Raw genomic sequence first — 15437 nt, 5'->3', positions numbered from 1 at the left:
ACATATATTTTTGAAAAAGTGCTTATGTTGGATGCTCTTTCAGCATTTTCAAGTGGTTATATTCAAGATTAATTCTGAGTAGGTAAGAATGAAGCAAAGATTAATTTCTCATGCCTACATATTTCATAGTAATGATAAGTAAAATCAGACAAAATGCGGTAGTGGTTCTAAGGAAACTTTTGTAATGTTTTGGCAATATGTCTACCATGACAGTGACTTAGTACTTTTTATATTAGGCTCTGATATATACATACAAATTTGCATGAATGATTCTTTGTATATCTCAGACATTAGTTTTGCATCTCCAGTAAACAGTATTGGGATTTTGTAAGGCGCTCTTGGCTTTGGACATCATAGTGACAAACTATGTGTGTTTGCTACTATACTTTGTGGCTTCTTTTTTACTTTGGAATCTGTTTTTTTTTTTAACAAATGCTATCATTAGTTCTGTGTATCTATTTTTCTGTATTTTACCCAGCATATGTGTTGAGATTTCCAACTGGAAAATTATGAAACTGGAGTTTTCAGGAGGCAATTTCTAACTAATACTTAATAGGTGAAGAAAAAAAATAAAGTTTAATCGATCTACATTTTAGGATGGTCACTTGAATTTTTTTAACTCCCTACCCCTTGCCTTCCTTAAATATGTCACATTTAATTTTTTCATACCAAAAGTGTTCCCAGTTTTCTATTTCTTTACAGTAGCATAATTAGTTTGGTGTTTCTCAAATGATATCAAATGTCTTTTACAAATAACTGGAGTGTTAGAGTCATGAGTACCTCTTTTGATGGTTAGTAGCATAGTGGTTATTAGTGCAGTCTCTTGATGTCATACAAATATCCTTGCTCTCTTGTGTTCCCATTATACATTCTTTGTCCCTGTTCTCTCTGATTCCTGGAGTCCCAAATCCTCACCCCATTTTACTTGGGTGAGTACAGAACAGATAACACTAGCATTCTCTGTACTCAGTAGTACATTTTCTCTTCCATTCTTATTCTGATACGCAAAAGTGAACTACTGCGTGGAAAACATGAGATTCAAAGTTTAAGAATCATGAAATCTAATAAACCCATATTGTTTCTCAAGGTCTTTTAAAAAAATATTCCCTTTGGAGATTTTTTTTTCTTTTAATGCTTTTTAATGTGGCTGCTAGAAAATTTACAATGATATGCACATTATATATATCACATTTCTATTGAACAGTGGTAGAATAGCTAGAGGTTTGTAAAAAAATAATAATAAACTTTTTATTCTTTTTTTTACATTTTCTTAAATGTTTGATTTATTAAATAATTGTCAATAAACTTCATAAGTTAATCTTCCTTAAATATTTCAACTCTTATTATAAAAATAATTGAATCCCCTTAAATGATTTAGAATAGACTTAAAAAATTAGCCTGGTTAATTTTTTTGAACATGTCAAACACCTTAATAAGTAAGCAGAGCATAGAGAAGTACAATGTTTTCAAAATGTATAACTATACTTAGACTTAATCTTGTTCTAGAACATTACAACATGTGCTTGATTTATTTCATATATATATCTGTATCTATCTATCTATAGATAGATAGATAGTAGGTATAATTTATTGTCAAATTGGTTTCCATACAACACCCAGTACTCATCCCAACAGGTGCCCTTCTCAATGCCCATCACCCACTTTCCCCTCTCCCCCACCCTCCATCAACCCTCAGTTCTCAGTATTTAAGAGTCTCTTATGGTTTGCCTCCTTTCCTCTCTGTAACTTTTTTTTTTTACTCCCTTTCCCTCCCCTCTGGTCTTCTGTTAAGTTTCTCAGGATCCACATATGAATGAAAACATATGGTATCTGTCTTTCTCTGCTTGACTTATTTCACTTAGCATAATACTCTCCAGTTCCATCCCCTTTGCTACAAATGGGCAGATTTCATTCTTTCTCCTTGCCAAGTAGTATTCCATTGTATATATAAACCACATCTTCTTTACCCATTTGTCAGTTGATGGACATTTAGGCTCTTTCCATAATTTGGCTATTGTTGAAAGTGCTGCTATAAACATTGGGGTACAAGTGCCCCTATGCATCAGCACTCCTGTATCCCTTGGGTCAATTCCTGGCAGTGCTATTGCTGGGTCATAGGGTAGATCTATTTTTAATTTTTTGAGGAACCTCTCCACTGTTTTCCAGAGCGGCTGCACCAGTTTGCATTCCCACCAACAGTGTAAGAGGGTTCCCGTTTCCCCACATCCTCGCCAGCATCTATAGTCTCCTGATTTGTTCATTTTAGCCACTCTGACCTGTGTGAGGTGGTATCTGAGTGTGGTTTTGATTTGTATTTCCCTGATGAGGAGCGACGTTGAGCATCTTTTCATGTGTCTGTTGGCCATCTGGATGTCTTCTTTAGAGAAGTGTCTATTCATGTCTTCTGCCCATTTCTTCACTGGATTATGTTTTTCAGGTGTGGAGATTTTTTTAGATTGATCTTTATCAGAGATGTTAACTAAGCCTCTTAACTATTGCCTAACTGCCAGACAGTGTTTAGAAGTTTAAATTCTGATCGATCTTATATAAACACCTGGATATGGTGTTGATCTTTCTGTCTATTCTACCTCTATGATTTTACAACCTTGCCTTCTTCCCTGTTCTTTCCTCTTCCGTAATATGTGGAGAGAATATCGTGGATTTTCTTTGTTAATTCTTCCTTTTATTTATTTACATCAACATTAGAAAAATGACACATCTGAAGAAAATCGTGTAATTGGTCTATGCTCAGTCTTCTTTTTAAAACCTTTAAAATTCCTTAAACTCTCCAGTTAATAAATTACTAAAATAGGATTCTTTTTGGAAACTTGGGATTTACTCTAAGGAATCCTGTTTTCTGTGCACCTGTCTTTCTGTAGTTCTAAGTACAGGTAGGTCATAGTCAAGGTTGCAAACCTCCCCTCTTTGTATGTATGAATCATTCCACTTTCTGTTTGTTTTGATTTTTTTATTTCCTTTGAACATCTATTTTCTCCTATCATCATTTCAACTTTCCCCTAAGGTCCTTGCCATTCTTTAAAGTTTTCCATATGTGACATCATTAACTTTTATGTTCTTCTGATTTGACAGCTGTGTTTCCATTGTTGCCAAAAAGTGCCCCTTTGTACTCAGTAAAAGACAAACACAGTGACTGCTAAATTCCATCTGTCTCTCAAGGTTCCACTCCCTCCAGGAAGCTTTCATTAAATTATGGCAACATTCCATTTTCTGATCAGCGTTAGTGACTAATGTCTATACTAATCGTATACCTTTTTGGTCATAAATAAATGTATATTGTTCTTGAATTACTTCATGGGTCTTGTCTCCTTAGTGAGATCTATAAGCTCTTGGGAGGTAGAGACTATGTCTTATATTTCTTATGTGTATAACACCTAGCTTAGTTCTGGACAAGTATAGATAGATGACAGGCACTTAGTAAATAGTTGTTGGATTGAGTTGAAATGAAGAAATTTGTAGACCTTGTTTATTCTCAGCACTAGGTTATTGTACATTCATTCATTATGATTTCTAGCATCTCCATTATTTGTGTGGCATCTCTATTTGAGATACAGGAATGTGTGCTCTCTTGTGAACTCCCAATTCAATTATTCCCCCTTTTTCAATAGGTTTTTTTTCCCCCCACCTTCTTCCATGTTTCTTTTAATGCCTTACCATCCTTTTCATCTCACCTACCCACTAACATAAATTTCACTTCTGTCTGTACTCCTGGATTGTGGAGATCTAATCCCTGGTCGTTACAAAGCCAGGGTTTAGTTTATAGCAAGCCCTATGACGTACTGCAGCCTTGCCAGTGCTGACTGCCTGCTGTTTTTTGGCTTTAATTCTGCTTTTGCTTGAAGGATCAGAAACTTATTTTAGTTTCTGAAATCCTTATTTTTGACTAAATGTGCTAGATAATAGAATTGTAGTTCTAATATGTGCCCCCTTTGTTGATGTTTATTAAGTGTTGATTAGGTGGTTGTTTTTCCCCAGCTCACCCCACCATCTTCATCCTAACACTCTCCACATCGATGTCTTTGTAAGACATTTTAAATCCCCCCAAAATGCAATAGTTGTTTATTCAAATGCTTGCATTTCTGCCCTCCAGCTGATGGTGGTAGTTGGGGGCCAAGCACCAAAGGCTATCCGAAGTGTGGAATGCTATGACTTTAAAGAAGAGCGATGGCACCAAGTAGCAGAATTGCCTTCCAGGAGATGTAGGGCAGGTAAGCATGATGCATTATGGTCATTTCTCTACTGCTGTGTCATTGGGAGCTTCTCTCTGAGGTCCTGTTTTATTAATTAGAATAGAGAGAGAATCCCAAGCAGGCTCCATGCTGTCAGCACAAAGCCTGATGTGGGGCTCAAACCCACCAACTATGAGATCATGACCTGACCCGAAATCAGGAGTTGCAGGCTTAGCCAACTGAGTCAATCAGGTGCCCCAAAATAGACGTGTCTTTAATGTCCCAAGACATTATTGGGAACAGCCACTCAGTCTTCATCTTTACATACCTTTCTGATTCTCTAATATAAAGCGGAATAACTTAGCAATTTGGTCAGTATTTTCCTAGTTACCTTTGCTGAAGTGCTGAAAAATAATTTTTTAGAGTGGGACCCTTAGTTCTAAGAGACTCCTGACTTAGCCATAATCCACAGTAAGTTGCCTACTTCCAAGCATGCACTTTATAAACATTTGTTGAAATAGACCTTATTTAGCCAAAACTGCAGTCAGAATAGGCAGTTGTAAATTCTAAGGATTCTTCCTGGGACTCAAATTTGGATCCATAATTCATAGCTTCCATAGCAAAATGGAAGGCAGTACTTGAGCAGTATTTCTTGGTGATTGTTACCTGTCAGCATAGAGTTACTTCATTCTTTAAGAGCTGTTTAGTATTTTTGGGGGGGGGGCGGTCTGGATGTAGTGTAATTTTTGCGAATTTTTAATTGAACATTAAAAATTGTTTTTAAATTTACATTATAAACAATGCCAGAATGAATTCCTTATATATACATTATTATGTACACGTGCCAGTATATTTTAGTGGGGTGTAAAACTCTAGAACTGTAATGACTGATTCAAAGGGTATCCTAAGAGGAACTACCAATTATTACTACTAATAGTAAAATATGAAGGTGTCAATTTCCCTACATTCCTAACAACATCTTGTGATTAAATGTTTAGAGTTTTGCTAGTCTGGTAGGTGAAAAATGTTATCTTACTTTATACTTCTTTTATTATGAGGAAAGTTAAACATCTTTCTGAATTGTCAGTTTATGATTTTTGCCATTTCTTATTATATTATTTTATTGATTTGACAGATATATGGTAAGGAAAGTACCATTTTTGTCTGTCACATGTGTGAATATTTGTGTTAATCTTTGTTGATTTTACCTGTGTTATTTTTGCCATGTAAAATTTTTGCCATTTTTTTTTGTTTATTTATTTATTTTGAGAGAGAGTGTGTATGCGTGTGAACAAGCAGGGGGATGGCAGAGAGAGAGGGAGAGCAAGAATCCCAAACAGGCTTCATGTTGTCAGCGCAGAGCCCAAGGGGGACTCAATCCCACGAATTGTGAGATCATGACCTGAGCAGAAATCAGGAGTCAGACGCTCAATTGATTGAGCCACCCAAACTCCCCAAATTTTTGCCTTTTTATGAAGTCCTGTACATCAGAGTTTTGCCTTTAGACTTAAGGATTTATTTCGTGTGTAGAAAATCCTTACTGTAAAACTGTGTGTGTATGTACATACACGTTTTTTATTTTTTTTAAGTTAAAAAAATTATTTACTTCTGTGTTGAAATAATTTTACACCTACAGAAGAGTTACAAAGATGCTACAAAGAGCTCTGATATATTTATTCCTTAATATTATTATCTTACACAACTGTGATACAATTATCAAAACTAAGAAATTAGTGTTGGTACATTACTGTTAACTAAACTACAGACTTCGTATTTTATGAGTTTTTTCATTAATGTCCTTATTCTGTTTCAGGATCCCACATTGTATTTAATTGTCATATTTTCTTAGCCTCCTCTGACCTCTGTGATAGTCCTCTGTAATAGTTCCATAGTCTTTCCTTATTTTTCATGCCCTTGATTCTTTGGAAGAGTACTTGGTCAGGTATTCTGAAGAATGTCTCTCAGTTTTGGGTGTGATGTTTTCTCATGATTAGATGGGGTATTTCTGGTGATAGTAACCTCAATCACTTGGTTAAGGTGGTACCTGTTAGGTTTCTTCCCTAAAACAAAATTATATTCTAAAATACGAATTTTTCTAGTACTTTCAGAGTTTTATTTTTTATATTCATATCAAAAACATCTAGACTTTATTTTGATATAAGAAGTAAGATGTAGAGTTTGTTTTTTTAATGGTATCCGGTTGTCCAAAGACTTCTAATGGCTAACCTAGCTGTTTCTACTCATTTGAAGTGCTGCCCTTATCATATACTAAATTTCTACATTTACTTGGTTTTATTCTAAATATCGTGTTCTGTTGATTTGTCTTGCCAATTTATGCATCAAAACAGAGCAGTTGTTGTTATAATTACTGTGGTTTATAATTTAATATGTGATGGGACTGGTGATGGGACTCCTGTCTTCTTTCTTCAGATTTTAATTTTTTTATTTATTAAAATTTTTTTAATGTTTTTATTTATTTTTGAGAGAGAGAGAGAAACAGCATGAGCGGGGGTGGGGCAGAGAGAGAGGGAGACATAGAATGTGAAGCAGGCTCCAGGCTCTGAGCTGTCAGCACAGAGCCTGACGCAGTGCTCGAGCTCACAAAGCGTGAGATCATGACTTGAGCTGAAGTCAGACACTTAACTGAGCCACCCAAGTGCCCCTCTTTAGTAGATTTTTAACATTTTCTTCATATGCTTCTACATGTTTCTTGGCAAGTTTATTCTTAGGTATTTTATCTTTATTGTTACTGTTGGAGTCTTCTGTGATACTTATAACTGGTTTCTTACTTCATATCTGATTCCTGATTCAGTTTCCTTTTTATTGCACCATAAGTCATTAGCCTGGGTCCATTCCAAAGTTTACTGTTCATGAGTAAATTTTACTTTCACTGTGTCCCCATGAAGGTACAGTGTGCTTCTCTACCCACTTTAGATTAGAGTTGATGCCCTTTAATTGTGGAATTATGGCCAAATTACTCAAACGTCTGGGTGCTTTGCTTCCCTATAACTGTGAAGAATATCAGTTCTTTTATTTATTTTTTTTAAGTTTATTTATTTTGAGAGAGAGCATGCAAGCGAGTGCACAAGTGGGAGACAGAGAGAGGGAGGGAGGGAGGGAGGGAGAGAGAGAGAGAGAGAGAGAGGGAGAAAGAATCCCAAGCAGGCTCTGCAGTCAGTGCAGAGCCTGACGTGGGGCTCTAACTCATGAATTCCAAGATCACAACCTGAGCCAAAGTCAGACACTTAACCAACTGAGCCACCCAGGTGCCCCAAGTATCAATTCTTTTAGTTCACCCACCTCTCCCCCAGAGTGTTTGGACTCATATATTTATACCCTACCACTTGGTCATTTATACCCTACCACTTGGTAAGCATATTATACTGTCTGCAAGAAATGATAGATTTTTGTTTTGTTTGTAGAGAAAAGAAAACATTGAAATGGACCAAATTTCCACAGTGAACATTCCCCAGTGCTCCTTATGAATTGGGATATAGGGCATTTTCACGGTGAAATATATTGCCTGCAGTGTTCACTGCTCACTGCCTCTCCCCCCACCTTCCCAGGAGATCTACCACATTTTCTGCTACTGAGGGCACTCAGGAATCCAGGGGTTACTCTCTAGCATTTGTTAGTCCCCTGCCTACTTAAATTGTCCACTGCCTACAGCTCTCCCCAAACTCTGAAGATTTACCAGAAACTAGCTTGAGTTTTCATTTCCTGATTGAAGCAGGGACTGAGAAGTCATTCCTTTCTCTGACAGGGAGCTGCCAACATGGGCAGCTTCATTTGAACAGTAGGAGTCTTCGTGCCATATGAAGGACTACACATCCCTAAATATTTTGGGAGCTGGGGATGAAGCATCAGAGGGTAAGACAGTCGGGGGTAGTGATGTATGCCTGCCTGACACCATCATAGGAAACACTGAGCTGGTCAACACAGAGCTGGTGATTCCTGTTCTCCTGGCTGGATTCAGAGAACTGTGAGGCACAATGCCTGCCTTCATCTGAACAGTGACATAAACACTACAGAATTTAAAAATAAAACTTTGAACAATTTAAAGTGATGATAATGCAGGTTCAGTAAGATTTATTAACCTCAAATGCTCTGTATAGAGTATTATTTGCTCTAGGGGTTCAGGAGCTAGAGGTAATTTCTTCAGGCTCAAGTGGTTCGAGGAAGGCCTCCTAGAGAATGTGGAACTTTCAGTAGGACTTTAAACTTGAAGAAAGCACAGTGGATGGTGAGAGGGGCTTCTCAGATCAGGAGAAGCACAGGAGAAAGCTTAGAAAAGTGAAAAGGTGGTTGAGATCCAGAGGCTAGCAATTTGGCTTCTCCATCCAGGGATTCCCTAACCTCTCTTTAGCCCAGGGTCAGCGAACTTCTTTGGGACCAGAGAGTGAGTATTTTAGGCTCTGGGGGTTATATGGTTTTTGTCACAACTCATGTGCCACTATCGTGTGAAAGTAGTCATAGATACTACATTAATGAATGGGTGGGGCTGTGTAAGACTTATGAATGCAGAAATTTGAATTTCATGTAATTTTTTACGTGTCACAAAATTTTCTTTTGGTGTTTTTCAACCATTAAAAAAATGTAAGGGCACCTAGGTGGCTCAGTCGGTTAAGTGTCCGACTCTTGGTTTCATCTCAGGTCATGATCTCATGGTTGGTGAGTTCAAGTCCCTCATCAGTTTCTATGCTGACAGTGCAGAGCCTGCTTGGGATTCTCTGTCTCTGCCCCTCTCGTGTGTGTCTCTTTCTTTCAAAATAAATACATAAATTTAAAAAAATGTAAAACCCCTTCCCAGCTCATAGGTTCTACAAAAAATAGCCTGCAGGCTGTAATTTACTGTCCCCTGATTTATCGCACTGTGATAAACCAGAATATATTGTGCAAATTAAGATACACATATAAAGTAGAAGATCCAAAATTGAAAGCCATGGGAGCTGTATACAAGTGGTTGGCAAACTTCTTGGCTCAGTATTTAAGTCTATAAATAAATATTTGAAAAAGTCAAGAGTCAGAATAATATGTCAGCCCATACCATTGGATTTTTTAATAATCTTAGAAAGGAGGAAAATGTATTGGTTAGATACTCTTGCTAATGAGTAGAATTCTATTCAGTCAGCATTCTCCTAAGAGTAGCTTATATTCTGACAACAGCTATAGACTTACTGGAATGCAGCCTTTAGATAGTATGGTAGTCTATCTATGGTATGAGTATGGTTGCATACTCATCGTTAACTGCTGGATTTCTCTTGCAGGGATGGTCTACATGGCTGGGCTCGTTTTTGCTGTTGGTGGCTTTAATGGCTCCTTAAGAGTCCGCACTGTAGATTCCTATGATCCCGTGAAAGATCAGTGGACCAGTGTTGCTAACATGCGAGACCGCAGAAGCACTTTGGGGGCTGCTGTATTAAATGGATTGTTATATGCTGTGGGAGGCTTTGATGGCAGTACAGGTAACTTCCTTTTCATCTTTTCTACATTGCATTAGAATTAACACAACAATCACATTTAGGGAACGAATTGGGGCAAAATTAGACATTGAGTGTTTTAACGGGAATTTATAAAGATAAGTTTAAAAACTCTCATCAAGAATTCTTTTAGGGGCACCTGGGTGGCTGAGGTGGTTAAGCGTCCAACTCTTAATTTTGGCTCAGGTCATGATCTCACAGTTCATGAGATCTGTGCTGATAGTGCACAGAGTCTGCTTGGAATTCTCTTTCTGCCCCTTCCCCTGCTTGCACTTGTTCTCTCTCTCTCTCTCAAAATAAATAAATGTTAAAAGAACTCTTTTAAATGGTGTAAGAATACTAAGTATATAAATTTTCTTCCTTATGGATCACTGTCAGTCCTCTTACTACATTTAAAAAGCTAGTAAGTGTGAGTAGCATGGTTAGGGGCCCTGGGGAAGAGAGGCTATGCCTATTTTGACATGTTTACCTTCCACCATTTTCCTCTTTTCATTTTAGCCCAATTTAACATACCTAAAGTATTTTTCCCTAATAATATATATAAAAGAAAAATTACCTCACTTTTTTTTAGAGGAGGAAATGAAGAGCATTGTGCTTTATTATAGGTTTATCATCTGTGGAGGCATATAATATAAAGTCAAATGAGTGGTTTCACGTGGCTCCCATGAACACAAGGAGGAGCAGCGTGGGTGTCGGTGTTGTTGGAGGTGGGTGCTGACTGTTCTTTTAGGTGAACATTTCCAGGCACATACGGCTTCTGGATTGCTAGCAGTGATTCTTCTAGTAATCCAAACACCAGTTTTCTAAATGAGCAAGCAAATGATCATTTAAAAGAAAGGAGTAGCCATCGTAAAATTTTATTTATTTTTTTAAATTAGTTTGTCTATATAAAGTAACCTATGTAAGGCCCTTGTTTCCCCCTCACCTCCTTCTCTCCCTCTGTCCTCTTCTTTGCCCTTCTCTCCCTCCCTCTTTCTCTCTCTCTCTCTCTCTCTCTCTCCCCCTCTCTCTCTCCCCCTCTCTCTCTCCCTCTCTCTCTCCCTCTCTCTCTCTCTCCCTCTCTCTCTCTCTCCCTCTCTCTCTCTCTCTCTCCCTCTCTCTCTGTGTGTGTGTGTGTGTGTATGTTTTTACCTTACATAAAACTGTTAACTGATCTTAATACAATTATTTGGGGAACAAATCAAATGACATAAGTGAAAAATTTTAATTCTAGAGAAAGTCTATTTCACATTTAAGAGGATGTATTGCCACAGTTACTTATTTATATCCTACTTTGTTTACCAACAGAGCTTAAGTAGGCTATAAGTATTATTTTTTGGTGTGATTTTTATTTTATTTGCTTGGGCAGATCTGTGGGTTCTCGCTCCCTCCCTACTGTGGGTATAATTCTTTGCACTGAGTTTTTTTTTGAAAAGCTTTCTTGTGATATAATTCACATACCAAACAATTCAGCCATTTAAAGTGTTCAATTCAATGTACGTCCATCACCACAATTCATTTTAGAACATTTTTAACCCAAGAACCAGTCCACTCCCCTTAACTGTCATCCCCATTCTCCCTAGACCTCGGCAGCCACTAGTCTACTTTCTGTCTCTGGATAAATTTCCCATTTTTGGAAATGTCATATTAATGAAGTCATATAGTATGTGTTCTTTTGTGACTGGCTTCTTTGATTTAGCATAAAGTTTTCAAGGTTCATCTATGCTATAACGTTTACTAGTACCTCATTTCTTTTTATTGCCAAATAATATTCTATTGCATATTGGTACTAATTCTTGATTTAACTGTTTTTTCCCAAGTTACTAAGATTACTATATTCTGTTTTCCAGGATGTTGTTCACTTACCAAATAATGTTATCCAAAGATGTAGTGAGTTTTATGTTTCTGTTTTATAGTCAGATTTATTGATGAAGATGTTAAATTAATACCATCACGTATAGATCTTCATAATGCAGTTTGGTAACTCTACTGTCACCATTAGGCAAGATCTTCATAATTTATAAAAATGAGTAACAAAAGGGAAACTGCTACTGTGGAGGAAAATACTTTATGACTTGAAAAAATGGCTTTTTATGAATTTGGCTTTTTTTGTGATTCCTTGTTTAGGTTTGCTCTATGCTGTAGGGGGGTATGATGGAGCGTCACGTCAGTGTCTTAGCACAGTCGAATGCTATAATGCTACCACAAATGAGTGGACCTATATAGCAGAAATGAGCACCAGACGGAGTGGAGCCGGTACGTAGGAAACTCATTAGCAATTGAAGTATGAAAATGATGGAAAAGAGTTAAACAAGTGAAATGATTCATTAGCATCTCTTTATACCATCGGAAAATATACATACTGATTTTAATGCCACTGTCAAATGTCTTTTGAATTATGCAGGTAGTGGTAGTAGGTGTACTTAAATATCACTGTAAAATTCGTAAGTGCTATATTAAAGGCTTCTTCTGTGTTTCATTTAATTATTTATATTGTTTGGCATTCCTTTTAGTTTTTGTTTTGAGTGCTTATTGAACTCAATAATCAAGTCTCTTCATATCCTTTTCTTACAAATTTTGTGCTTTAATACTGGTTTGCTTACACCATGAAAGTTGATTTCAAGAGATCATGTTAAAGGACTTGCCTCTCTGTGTTTCACGTACATGTTATTTTTATTCTATTTGACATCCCTCTTTTAGAATAATAGTTCTTATTGGGATACTCACTTGTCAATTCTGTTCATTTCCATTTCTTAGATTGTATGCTTTAATATTGACTTACTTTTACAAGTCATTTGTAGAAACCCCAATATGTTCTGAATTTCTTGTCCCTTTTACTCTGCTCTAGTTTGGTTCTTTGTGTTTTATAGGTGTTGGTGTGTTAAACAATTTACTGTATGCTGTAGGGGGTCATGATGGTCCTTTAGTACGAAAAAGTGTTGAAGTGTATGATCCCACCACCAATACATGGAGGCAGGTTGCAGATATGAACATGTGCAGAAGAAATGCAGGTATCTGTCTAGCTTACAGTTATGAAATGTATATTGATTTGTATTCAGAGTTTTACTAGTATTGCTGTATATTTATTCTTTTAGTGATTTGGGTTTTCTAATAGATTGGTTCTTTAAAGACAGAAGCTTATGTAATAATTTTATATAGTGTATGCCTAGCTTAGTGGCTACTTTTTGGTGACTAAATGAGAGGAAGAGCCCTCTATATTTGATGCTTGAATTCATTCATTCTTAACCACAAACACTTTTTATTGCATACCATGCATAATGTACTAGAGACTACAGTTCTCAATTTAGTCTGGTTGAGTAAATATTGGTACCAGGTTAAAAGCTAGTTGTTTACCTGAATCTGAAGCTTGAAGAAGCTAACCCTAATTTACTAGTTCTTGATTTCTAAAAATGGAAAAACTAAAACAACAATAGCAACAAGTAATTTTAAGAAAACTGAGGTCTTCAAGATTAGGGAACTAACCTCTTAGAAAGAAGATCCATGAAAGGAAAATAGAAATGGAAACTAGATCCAGGATAGCTAGATTGTCTTTTCAGGAAATGCTGGTCTATTTGAAAATGCCATTATCTTCATGCCATTTTCCAGTCCAAAATAAGTTCCTCATGATTCTCAAACTCACTGTTCACCACTGGATGATGTCGCAAGATGCACCCTCGATCCTGCCCAAAATGCTCCTCTGAATTTCTCTTTATTTTTACAAAAATTTCTATTTGCGACGCCTGGGTGGCTCAGTTGGTTAAGCGTCCAACTTTGGCTCAGGTCATGATCTTGTTGTTCATTAGTTCGAGCCCCGCTTAGGGCTTACTGCTGTCAGCGTGGAGCCAACTTCAGATCCTTTGTATTCCTCTTCCTCTCTCTGCCCCTCCCCATCGTGCACACAGGCACACACACACTCTCTCTCTCAAAAATAAACATTAAAAAAAAATTTCTGTTTAATTCAGTGTGATCATGAGGGGAGACAAAGTACGTGGGACTGCAAGGACTGTCCGTAACAGAACAGAATTTATAATTAATTCCACTTGACCTTTCCCCTCATCTAGTCAATTGTATTTGGTGAGGTACTAAAAACCTCTCTGCTTTAGACAGTCCAGAACTATGGTAAGACCCACAAATTATTAAGTAGAATAAGTGCTTGACCCTGGTGTATACAAAGTTAGAAAAGCCACAGTAATACATTCATGTGCCTTGCTGGACTGGGAGATTTATTTGCATTTAGCTTTCATTATTTTCCTAAAGATTGGAATAGTCTGTGGCTTTCTTCTCTACCTGTGTTTTATTGTTTTCAAATCAAAGTTAGTTCATTTCTGCTAGTGAGAAGAATAAGGTAGTCATTTGTGTATGTAGAACTACCATCTTGCTCTTGCTTTTCAAGTGTTTGAGCTACATTAAAATGGTATGAGTTTGCTCCCTGTCAAGAGACTAGAATAGTAACACAATTGAATTTGAGTAGAGAAGATCCATTCCATTTGCACAGAAAATACTATTGCTTGTCCACTTTTAAATGCCATATAGAGATTTGAACTCATTATTTTGTTATGTTAAAAATCCGCAGGCATCTGTTCATTATGTTAGAAAAACCATCTACAAAACTACAGAGACCAGTGTGTGGGCAGCATCGTCTGGATGTTTTAATGCCCTCCAAGTGCCAGTTTATTAATAGCTCTGAACCTTGTTTAAAATTCTTAGAAATATGCTTTTAAAATATACACTAAAATAAAGAGCTTTTAAAAGGTGTTCATCTTGGCATGCCTCGCTGGCTCAGTCGGTAGAGCATGCGACTCTGGATTTCGGGGTTGTAAGCTTGAACCCCATGCTGAGTGTAGAGATTACTTAAAAATAAAATCTTAAAAAAAGGTATTTATCTTTTTAACTCAGCAATTTTCTTTGTAAAAAAATATATTTAGGAAATAGTTGCACAAGTATGCAAAAAAAGTATGCAAGAGGAATCCTTGTTCATTGCAACATCATGATAAGAGCAAAAATACCTGAAAATAACAATATCTAAAAGACAAACAAATTATGGTATTATCATAGATGGAGTACTATGCAGCCATTATAAATTACATAGATCTGTATTTATTAACTTAGGGAAGTGTCCAAGGTATATCATTTAGGAGTGGGTGGGTAATAAAGTAGCATGTGTAGTATGAGGAACTTTAAGATTAAAAAAAGAAGTATCTGAGTATATATGCATAGAAAAGAGTCTGCAAGAGTAGAGATCAGAATTTCACTGGTCATTATTCTAAGTAGTACAGAATTAGAGGTGATCTTTTTTTATATATGCTTTTCTAGGTATTTTGAATTTTTCCAAAAAAATGAGTTATTCTAGTAATAAATAATATTGTTCTCTCCTCTTACAGGAGATAAAATAGCTAACCATTCAGTATCATTTCAGAGTTCAAAATCATTTTTACCTTCTACCAATATATATTTTTTCTTTAGGGTTCCCTAAGAAGCTGACTTTGGGAAAGTTAACTGAACGTTTTGACCTTTAATTTTTCTTTAACAAAATAAGAATTAAAATCGTCTCTGACCCATAAAGTAGGGTTGTTGTCAAGACTAACTGAAATAGTGCCTGCATAAGCAGCTACTGCCTACATGGCATGAGTAGGAGCTCGGAAGTGGTGTTCACCTCTCAAATATAAGAGGAATTGTTTTCATGTTCACCATCTTCTCTTCTTGCCTCTTTTCAAGGAAATCAGTGTCTCTGGAACACCTCACCAAACACATATAGGGGTATTTATATTTCCCCAAAGTTTTAAAATTAATT

At 36.6% G+C, this 15437-nt stretch overlaps 1 protein-coding gene across 5 annotated transcripts in view; it reads left to right on the top strand.

Moving 5' to 3' along the window:
* Positions 1–15437, top strand: part of KLHL2 (kelch like family member 2) — a 121586-nt gene that overhangs the window by 99913 nt on the left and 6236 nt on the right. For 4 of the 5 annotated variants that reach the window (XM_042935129.1, XM_042935127.1, XM_042935128.1 and 1 more), the window contains 5 exons: positions 4109–4226; positions 9455–9652; positions 10273–10374; positions 11774–11902; positions 12517–12657. In XM_042935129.1, the coding sequence (XP_042791063.1) occupies positions 4109–4226; positions 9455–9652; positions 10273–10374; positions 11774–11902; positions 12517–12657 (688 nt within the window). The remainder of the gene's footprint in view (positions 1–4108; positions 4227–9454; positions 9653–10272; positions 10375–11773; positions 11903–12516; positions 12658–15437) is intronic. The other variant, XM_042935130.1, reaches the window with a different exon arrangement.

This window comes from Panthera leo, chromosome B1 (genome assembly GCF_018350215.1).
Source record: "Panthera leo isolate Ple1 chromosome B1, P.leo_Ple1_pat1.1, whole genome shotgun sequence".
Lineage (NCBI taxonomy): Eukaryota > Metazoa > Chordata > Mammalia > Carnivora > Felidae > Panthera > Panthera leo.
Note: the sequence above shows the minus strand (reverse complement) of the source record. Positions and strands in the feature narration are given on the sequence as shown.